The sequence below is a fragment of the Apis dorsata genome, unplaced genomic scaffold (assembly GCF_000469605.1).
Source record: "Apis dorsata unplaced genomic scaffold, Apis dorsata 1.3 scaffold_78, whole genome shotgun sequence".
NCBI classification, from domain to species: domain Eukaryota; kingdom Metazoa; phylum Arthropoda; class Insecta; order Hymenoptera; family Apidae; genus Apis; species Apis dorsata.
In genome coordinates this window covers 156,901-167,694 of record NW_006263376.1, presented here as the reverse complement: position 1 = coordinate 167,694, position 10,794 = coordinate 156,901, and the positions used below count along the sequence as shown (strand labels likewise).

The 10,794-nt window shown below is 39.0% G+C and overlaps 1 protein-coding gene across 1 annotated transcript in view; it reads left to right on the top strand.

Annotated features, from left to right (window-relative positions):
• Positions 1-1,631: 1,631 nt before the first annotated feature.
• LOC102679357 (insulin-like growth factor 2 mRNA-binding protein 1) overlaps positions 1,632-10,794 on the top strand; it is a 66,375-nt gene continuing 57,212 nt past the window's right edge. The window contains exon 1 of the mRNA XM_031508207.1: positions 1,632-1,821. Coding sequence (XP_031364067.1) covers positions 1,647-1,821 — 175 coding nt within the window. The 5' untranslated portion in view covers positions 1,632-1,646. The remainder of the gene's footprint in view (positions 1,822-10,794) is intronic.

Below are 10,794 nucleotides of genomic sequence, written 5' to 3'. Positions count from 1 at the left end.
GGCGGGAGAAAGAGAAGGCGAGGGCGCGCTAGCGCGCCACGACGCTCACACGCGTGTGTATATCTACGCGTACGTACGTTTTCTACTCGCGTACACGCATGCTCGTGTGCGTGCACGCAACCTGAACGAAGGAGCGTGCGACGAGCGAGCACGCATGCACGTGAAAGCGAGCGTGCACGCAGACAAGCACATTGCCGGCTGCGAAAACCGGCGTGCGAAAATTGACCAATCCGGAGCAGAGGCGGGAGTCGGTGGGGCAGCCACGTGGTGCCGTAGCGGCCAATGAAAGGCAAGGCGCTCGCGAATTTCGAGTCGGTTTCCCGCTTAGCGCTCATGAGCTTCTAGTTGCTAGAGCAAGACAGACGGGAAGAGGGAAAAAAAAAAAGAGTGAGAAAGTGCACGCACAAGCAAGGAGAGACGGGAAGGTTATACGGTTGGTAAAAAGGAGCGAGGAAGAAGGAGCAAGGAAAAAAAAAGAGAAGAGTGACGAGTTTGCATCGCATTGCCCCCCCAGGACACGCGAAAGAGCGAACGAGAGAAAAGAGAAAGAGGAAGAGAGAAAGGGCGAAGAGCGGTGAGAAAGAGAGAGAGAAGGAAAATGCCGAATGAGAGTGCCCCTCAGACGTCGCGCCGTAGTCTAGCCAAAGAGACAAGAGCCTGGTAGGAAGGTGCGTCGTCGTCGTCGCAACGAGAGGAGAGGAAAGAAAGAGAAAGAGAGAGAGAGAAAGAGAGAGAGAGGAGTCGCTTGGCACACGGTGAATCGTCAAGAGAACGGTCAACGCGCGTCCCTTAACCTTAAAAAAGTTGAAGAGTCGTTTCTGAGAAGACACGGTCGTCGTGGTAGTCCGCCTGATCGGTCGTCGCAGTCATCCACGTCGGTTTGAATGATCGAGCTGGCTCGAGAGACATCCATTGCCACCGGAAACACGCCAAGTCTGTATACTACCGGTGCCGAGTCGACGTGACAGAGAGTCGTTGTACCTCGAAGCGAGCGGGAAATAGACAGCGGTTCCAGAGGAAAGGAAGAAAGGAGAAAACAAAAGACAGTACAGCCAAGAACGCTTGGAAGATCGTTCAAGAAGTTACGAAAAACCTCCTGTGTTCCTTTCGTTTTTTGGTGTGCAAGCGCGAAAAATCACGCCGAGTATCACGCGAGAAAGACAATCGTGTTCGCCGAGACGTTAAGATAATAACCAAAAAAATAAGAGTAAAATCAGGCCACGGAAAAGACCCTGACGAAAGCGCGCTCTCGTGTTTCGTCCTGCATGATAACAGGATTCAACGTGTCGTCGTCGTCGTCCTCGTCGTCGTCGTCGTCGTCATCGTCTGCGTCGCATACGTGTATTCGTTCTCTGCCGGGAATAGTTACGGTCTTCGACGTGTCGAAAACGTGCGGTGATCGTGTCATTCTCGAGTTTGTCTACGGATTTCATCGGTGTATCTCCTTTCGGGTCTCGTGGTGCGAAATAATCGGTTTTTTTACCGTTTTCGCGTCGTGATCATCCTCGTTGACGTGTTGTGGACAACATCGTCAGCGACCTCTTCGTCTAGCTGCGTGCTACTGGGCTGCAAATTTTTCAAGCCACGTGGCCGAGACGTATCTCGGCATAATTAACATCATTACGTCCAAGAGCGAACCAACCACTATGTCGAAGCTCTACGTGGGCAATCTACCGTCGGATTGTAATGAGAGTGCCCTCCGGCAACTCTTTCAGGATCATAATTTGTCGTGTACAACAATCTTGGTGAAACGAGGCGGATACGCATTCGTTGATTGCACGGATCAGTCTGTGGCCGATCGTGCAATCGACAAACTTAACGGTGAGTTTAGAATCAATAGACGAGATAATATTGGATAGATCGCTTTGCTATGCTTTTACGTTTGAGTTCCTATCGGCTGTTGCTACGCTGATACGGAACGTCTTGTAAAATACGCTGCGTTTTACTATGCCAATACATCGCTACGTTTATTGCGATTGCTATTATCACAGGCTCTGCTGTCACGTTCCACGACTGAACGAAGAAGAATCTTCGCAAGGAGCAATACACGCAACTTGGACGCTTCATGACTAATGTAAAAATCGCTTTTATTGCTTTACATAATAATGTTATAATTTAGGTATGGCCATTACGATTTGCAGACAAGAAAACGAACTTATTTTGTACAAAGTTTTTTTGTATTCACGTGTGCAACAAGTTTTGTTCACTTGTACATTCATATTGTCACGCTTTTACATGCTTTTTCAAATTAGTTTGTAAGATTTTACGAGTAGAAATATATATAAACATTTGCACGCTTGTATATATGCTTTACACAATTTGCTGCTTACATTTATTTTCCTATCTCGATCGAATGATCGGTATCCTGTACATAATCAACCTTGTCCAACCTATGCAATTATTTATATTTATATGCGCAGACTGTATTTTTATTATAACCTATGTATAAATAATGGACAACTTCATTGTGTCATTCAGTGGATCGATCGTCAATTATATTCGCTGACGAAAGGACTATCGCAATGCATTATTGATTGTTTAATATTTTCTATTTACTTTGATCATTTTAATCAAAAAATGATATCAAAACTGAAGAAATTTAATGACTTTATTTAATTCTCTTTAAAGAAAGAAAAATATTTATGAATGATCGCTTTAAACGAACAACCACTGTGAATTTGTCTATCAGTTTGAGAACCTCTGAGCGCGACCTCGAAAATGCGTCCGTCGAAAAAATACATATTCCCATTTTGATCGAATACTACATATAGAAATATATTGGTGCAATTTACATTTTTGGATGTTTTCACGTCGTAAAGAACGAAACGTTATTTTTCCGTGTTTAATTATATGAAGCTTTTCATCTAAACACCAATCGTGTTTTTCAAATTCTCCTTGAAAACAGCGCGAGAGATCGGAACTACTCTGCTCGTGTCGTGTGGAAAACTTATCCACGTGGTGGAGAGGCGCACGCATCGGCAAGATGGCGGAGCTTATACCGGCAAGGTCACGCGTGTGGGTTTCGCCTTTGAGATAAGTTTCTGATAATCGCTTGTGTCGTGGCCAACATACTGTCGTTGATCGATACGATAAACAGCTTCATTTTATACTTGGCAATAGTAATTTGAGTATTCAAAAAGAATTAAGATACAATCGCGCGATTGATAACGAACCGCTTAATCGTGACTGATTAGAATTCAATTATCGCCAACGAGTATTGAAATTTCATTTCGACATAGTCGACAAACTGTGACCAAAACTATAAATACTATGTGTGAATTAAATTTTTTAGTCGATTATCGATCTTATTTGTCGTAAAGATGTAATAAAGTTGTTAATGATCAATTAAAGCCATCAAGGAATGTATTAGTCAACACGACTATTCTTTTTTCGTGTGATTCATTAATAATTTCGAAATAATTCTAGACAAAGAAATAAAATTGTCGATAAGTCTTACGTATTTTTCGTAAAACGATTATTCCTTCATAAATCCTGACCCTCCGTACTGAATTTTCACTTTGTCTCGAAAAGTTAGATCGATATTTGACTAGAGACGACTCACGCCTGGAACGTTGGTGATTCTCCCGCCCAAAAAACGTGGTCAAGGTCGCGTTTGTACGCGTGACGTACGGTTCCCCACTGGTTTTAATGCGAGGTTAAAATCTACATCGTGAAATACACCGCCAACTTTATTTCAACGTATCCATAGAAATCGGTTAGTCACACTCATCATGTACGACGACCATGCCAATCGAGTAAATCCAGATCGTAAATTTCATAGATGATATCGTAAATGACATGTGCATTCGTACATTACGATTCATTTCGACGTTTATCGATCATTGACTCGTATTCCAATTTTTTCTACAGGTTAATAACATTAAAGAAATAGAAAAATATATAAAAGAATCGTGTTCATATTTTGAAGAATTATTTTAAACCATTCTGTTGATATTGCATAACAAGATTATTTGTAATCGCACGTAATTGCTTTGCAATTCATATCATGTAATAAATATCCGTAAGACAAATCATTGTCGCGTTACGTGTCAAACTCTTCCACGTAATGCTCGTTTCGATAAATTAATTTTTACGAGAAGTATCGATAACGACAAACGAATATTTATTTATATCGTAAAACGATTTGATTTCATCGAATTAAAACAAAAGAGAAGAGAATTGAACGACGAGATAAAATATTCTTGAGATATTCTTATTCTAATTCTCAGGAAGTATGAGATACGAGCAGTTGGGAAAATTTGGAATATAATGGCAGTCAAAAATGTAGCAAAGAATGGTCGGCTTGCTTAGAAGCCGGGTTGCAAGAAAGAGGCGCGACACGAACATTGGAACGATTCATAGGGAATAGTTTCTCCCTCTATTTCGTTAGCAGAAGGTTCAGTCGTTGCTCTGCAACAGCGGTACATATGTATGCGGGGCTGATCCTTGGATACAATACCGTGTGCGGAGAACGTTACCGCTGACTGAGTACAGAACTAGTTTGGTGGGTTGTGTTACGTTTTAGACTAACTAAACTAAGGCTAGTCGCGGTTAAACTACATCAGACTATGAACATCGATATTAATTCACCGAGCTACTGTAACTTATTCGCTATTTAATGCCTTCATTTTGTTCGAACCATGGGAACATTGTGCCTAGAAAGTTATCGCTTTCCAATGAAAAAGGTATTAACTGACGAAATATCTTAAAGGGTAGACTAATACGTTATGAGTATTTTTTTTCTGTTAAAAAATTTTGTCTCGAATCGAGATCTTTATGAGAAATAATATATTTTTTTTTAACGTTAGAAGGTTAATAATTGTATAGAATCAAACGATGAAGTTTTTTCACGTGGTTGAAATTTAAAGAATCACGCAGTATTTAATACCAATTAAAAGAGAATGAAGTATGTAAAGTATATTTTTAATCTCGGGTATCCATTTGTTCATGACTCGGTCAGCTTGATTTGTCGCGTGCCTGCTCGAGACCACCTGCCCTCGAAAAAAGTTACCTGTTAACCGGTAACCGACACTGATGGAACTTTACGATTCGGTTTCTCCTCAGGCATGATAAACTTAAGGGTTGATAATAATATCGGTTCAAATTAAAGGAAAATAATTCTATGTTAACATATTCGATTTTATTACGATAAAGAAAATTTTTCTAGATCGTGTCAAACGTTAAACGCTCTCTTGTTATCCTATATTTTATCGTGCAAAAAAAATATGCATATACGTAGATAAAAATGTGTTCAAAAAAAAATGATTAAATGAACGAATAATATCGTTATTTGAATTCTTTACAAACGAACGTTAAAAATTATTCGAATAACTTAAAATTCATTAATCATCCACATTGAAATCCAATATATCTCGGTGATATACAATGAACCTTATGCCAACTATTATCAGTTGGTATCTGTTCCTACTATCAATGACTGCGAAGTCCAAAACTTTATCTTGTAGAGCGGTTGAAATAGAACTAGCTTTTACTCATTTCTCGAAACTTAAATACAACGTTATATTTACTTTCCACAAATTTATCTTTTCGATATTATAGAAATTTCTCGCTTTTTCCTTTTTTTTTTCCTTTTCTTTTTTAACTAATATAATTGACAATTAATATAAAAATCGTATATAATTATCTTACAAAGGTTTAGAAGTTTCTTTATAATTGTGATTTTACAAGAGATTTCTAAATGAACTCTTCTCCCAATGAAACGGAAAATTAAAGATCCTCCTCGTCCCTTCATTTCCTTCATTTTATCGCATAAATCGGAAATTTGATCATTAACCGTGTATCAAGTTGAGAACAACGGTGAAAAAGAACTGGATTTAACACCGACACAAATGTACGGCTTAAGCGCAAAAAGTGCTTGCGCGTCTGCAAGGAGGAAGTGCTATCTTTAGAGCGGCGAAAAGAGAGTGTGCGATGTCTTCTCGTCTTCTTTTTCGTCTAGCCATCCGCTTTCATTAAATGAATGTGTATGGTCTTCGAATCAGGAGCTAGAAAGCCATTGTGAAATTTCGACATACTCGATACTACCTCGAAATGAATGAAACTTCTGTATCAGTCACGTTTTATTTCGCAAGCCGCAAATCAGCGAGGCTTAACGACCGATAAAATCCTCCGTTGCATCGCAAAATTATTCGACCGGATCGAGTCGCAAAGTTTTAATTCTAAGCTTTGAAGATACGAGTTATTTTAAAGAAGAATTTCGAGGAATTATCGAAACGATTAATTTACATTGTCGGAGGGGAGGGGAGGGAGGGGAGGGGGAATCGGTCAAAATTAAAAGCCTTTCGTCGAACAGATTTATTACGTTCGAACACAATATCGAAACGAAATTAATGAGATTATACCGAACTGTGAAGAGTTGATAGCGGCGAGACATCTCTATATGAAATTATCCCTGGACCACAGTCTCTATTTTGAGTGTTTCTATATCGGCTTCGTCGACAATTCTCTATTTCTTTCTTGGCCTCCCACGCGGCAACCTTTTCTCTTTTTTTCTATCTATATATTGTCTTCGTCTTTCGTGGCCTCTGTTCGCTCGAGGAACCTTTGAAGACACGTGTTTGTTTTAGATACCCGGCCGTTGACTTCCCGGCAAATAACCGTGTTACCACTGTTACTCCGAACGAAACTCCGTTCTCAACGAAATCTTTCTTATTATAACACTCACACATCAGATATCTCGTTGGCAGGAACTGTACGTTCAACGTTTTTCCCTTGTATTTTATCCGATGGAAAAAATAGGTGTGCTACATTTTATCATATACTATCGTTATCAGACACCGAGTTTTTCTATACGATCATCACGTCCCTAATCCGCTTATATAATCTCTGTTTCCAACGAGCAGTGAAACACGTTCGTTCGCCTTTATTCGTAGGAAAAAAAAAAAAAAAAAAAATTCAATATGCATTCGAGAAGATTCGATCGAAAAATCGGGATCGGGAAATTTTTCAGAGAATGATACAACCGATTACAAAAAATTTTTCGAGATAACGCACAATTTTATTCAATGAAAAGATTTAAAAGCAAAAGTTTTCTAAGAAAAAAAAAAAAAAATTGTATTGATTACGGAATGCTCTCGATAACGAGTAAAGTTCGTTGAACTTAGAAATTTTTTAAGAGTAAGATCCATTAACTTCTCGTAACGAAATGAACTTCGACGTTAAAATTTATCAAGAGAGAAGAAAGTTCATTGATCAGAGAATTCTTGATGATGATAAAAAAAAAAAAAGAAAAAAAAAAAATTCCTTTAACGAGAAAAATCTGAATAAAAAGACTTTTTAAGGCATATTTTGTATTCGACAAATTGCCAAGTGATTTTTATCTTTCCCTCGTTCACGTAACTGAAATCTTTATGACGAAATAGGAAAAAAGAAGAGAAAGACGAACGACGTCTGCCGCCAGTTGCGGTGGCAGTGAATCCTCTTGGCCCCACGTGCGCGTAATTGTCAGGTACGAAGAGAGAAATCCGAATCTTTCGACAGGTGTCAATGAACCGGGCAACGACGTATCCATCGAAGGATAAGCGAGAAAGATAGAAGGGAAGGAGGATGAGCGGGTCGAGAGAGAGAAAGGAGAGGCACGAACAGCTCATTCGCACCTGCCTCCGTATACTATATGGAGGCTCACGGTGATTTCGCATTTCGTCAACGCGATTTGGTGAAACTGATTCTCTTCCACGAATTAAGAACAACCCCAAGGCCGAGAAAGTTCTACTTCGAAAAATATAAAACATGGTTGAACGATTGTGCAAAAACACGGATTGTCGTTTACATCGAAAATATTCTCCTAGCGTTCTATAATATCTAATTCTATTTAACAATCGATAGCAAGAGACGAATCGTTTAATATACCGCGCGTATTACGAGGCAGCATATTTATATGAGAATAATAAGCATGAAAAGATAGAGAAACGTGGCAACTCGTGGTAGAAAAATTGCATCGGCATGGCGCCATTAATCTCCAAACGAGCGGATATTATTTTAATTCTCAAGCCTTGGACCGAGTCTCTTCCGAGAAACGCCGCCCTTTGTCCCGGTCGGCTCCACGAAAGAAAAGTGACCGAGTGATTTAATCTACGAACGAAGACGGAGACCCTGGACTCTTTCTGCTTCTCGCTGTTCCCTATGCCTCTTCTTTTCTTTCCATTCCCGCGTTTCTTTTTTGTCTATCGAACGTCTATGTTCGAATTCAACGATCCCCATCAACAACCATCATTTTCGCTGCGAGAAAAATCGAAATCACGAATTCTATTCTTCGCAATGCATGATGAATAAAATTATATGCAAGTTACAGAGATATATCGGCTATTGTGCTACTGCGTTAAAACGAAGGCGCCAAGAGATAGATATGGCGTTCACGCATTCGAAAGCGTGCGTGTGTTGGTTCATCTTACACGGGGATTTATGAAATGCTCTCGACCACTTTATACAAACGTGAAACTCTGAACTTTGTCCATATGTTAGATAAAAGTCGTTATCGTGAGTTGGCGCGCTATAACGTTTGCTATTATTGACGTACGCTATACAAGTAACCTCGCAATATCCTCAAATTGAAATCTAAAGATACCATTATTCGCGTACGAATATTTAACCAACGGACAGTTAAGTTGATCGAACGATAAATATAAATCGAGATCAAAGATTATCGTCAATCGTCAATTGAGGACGATTAATTACAATTATTTGTTAGTATATTTATAGTATACTTCAAACTTTTTAATTATTTTTTGGTATAATTTGATGACGGTCGATCAGCCAACCGCAATCGTTATATTTTACGCTTCGATAAGATATTGCAAGATTAACAGTGTACGTTACGCACAATTTTTCTTTGATTCGATGTAACAATTATATTTTCAACTCCTGCAAATCTGTATTGATCCGTCTGTCTCGTTTGAGGTTAATTGTGCACTTCCAGGAAGAAACTTTCACGATTCATTCATTTATGCATTGTCCGAACGAAATTGTTTTGTACATTGATTAATCGAGACTCACGAGGCAATTATTATCTTTTTTTTTTTCAACACAATCGATTATGGCGAGACAAAAATTAATCGAATGAGATGGTTTTTTTCCCTTCGTTGCACGTATCTTGTCTTTTATGTAGTAAAATTTATATGTATTCGTGATAGAAATTTTTAAATTAATATAACGAATATTTCGTAAACTAGCATTCGATTATGAAAAAATCAATTGTGCATAGTTTAGAAATTCCATATCGTCAAGATTTGCACAATGATTAGATATTTCAAATAGGAATAGTCTTATAAATTTTTGCAACAGACGATACATAGGTGATTGATATAAATGAGAATTCGAGGGTATCGATAAAGATATCGCGAACGTGATGACACGAGCAATTCCGAGATACAAAGTGATACGGTGAAAAACGTATTGGGAGAGATTTTGCGCGGTTTGGCGCGGTTTCTACGGATTCTCAGTCAGGACCTATCTTAACGTGCGTGGGCCCATTCGCTTCATTCGGCAAACTAACCTACCCGTCTAAGTAATCCATTGTGCTTCTCGTGCTCTCTTTGTGTGGCCGCTCTCACGCTGAGAGCACGGCACAAGGGTGTGCGAGAAAGAGCAAGGAAGGAGAGAGTCGTTGGCGCGAGCAAGATGCGGCTATGGTGCGAGCGGGATAGAGGGAGGGGGTGGAACAGGGGGCGAAAGAGAGAGAAATATGCCACAAGGCCAACCGAGTCCGAAGCAATTTTTGCTTTACTCTTTGCCAGGCCGAAAACGAGCGTGGATTCGACCGACTAACTGCTCCAATTTTATTTACCGCATCGTGTCAAATCTTATCGACATCTTTTCGCGATATCCACATGGTCACGTGTGTGGTTACATTTTGTATTATTTGAAACTATCATCGATCCCGTTCTCTTTTTACGAGGTTAATAAATTTTACGTTAAATTTTACGAAAATCGTCTATATCCGATATTATTTATATTCATTTACAAAAAGGAATATCAATCGAGCTATTAACGCGATATTTCTATGAAGATGAATGTTTTTGAATGCTTTCTTTCTTTTTTTTGCTTTGTCTTCGGTTCGTTCTTTTTATCCTTTTTTTTTTTTTTTTCTTGACGAAATTGAGATTAATACGAATCCGGATGTATATCTTATGTTTAATGACGCCGTTATGATTAGAAAAGGTTTCGATGCATGTTAAATTTCGAATAATGTTCAATAGTATCTTCATCAATGAAAAAACACGTGACTGTTTGTATTATATGATCGCTATATATAATTCTGATTCTTCATGAATTCGTATATATCTCGATGGAAGATTTTTTACTTGGAATCATGCAAACTTTATTCTCAAACAATCCACCTTTATATCAACGTACAATGTTTTTTTATCTCCAAAGCAAAAATTTAATTGCGATATTTGCCTTTCGATGATCTCGACTGGCGTCAATACCTATGTCAACGTTTATCGAAACAAATTAATTTCAACGAACAATATCCAATGATTTATTGGTGTTTTCAAGAAATCGAAAAATATCAATTCGTTGGAAATATTAATCGGCAAATTATCGGATAGATCCGCACGATTTTGACCCGTGATTCACGAATTCGTAAACGATTTCCGTGGGACTGAACTAGCGAGTTGTAACTCAATAGTAATTTATGTACCTAGCCGTGCCAACCGCCGTGTCCAAGGCATCGGTATTCAGCATCGGCCTGGAATGCGCAACAGGAACCTGTTCTCATTCCCATTCCCATTCCCGCTCTGCGCTACCCAAATATTTTATTACTTCCCCATGGAG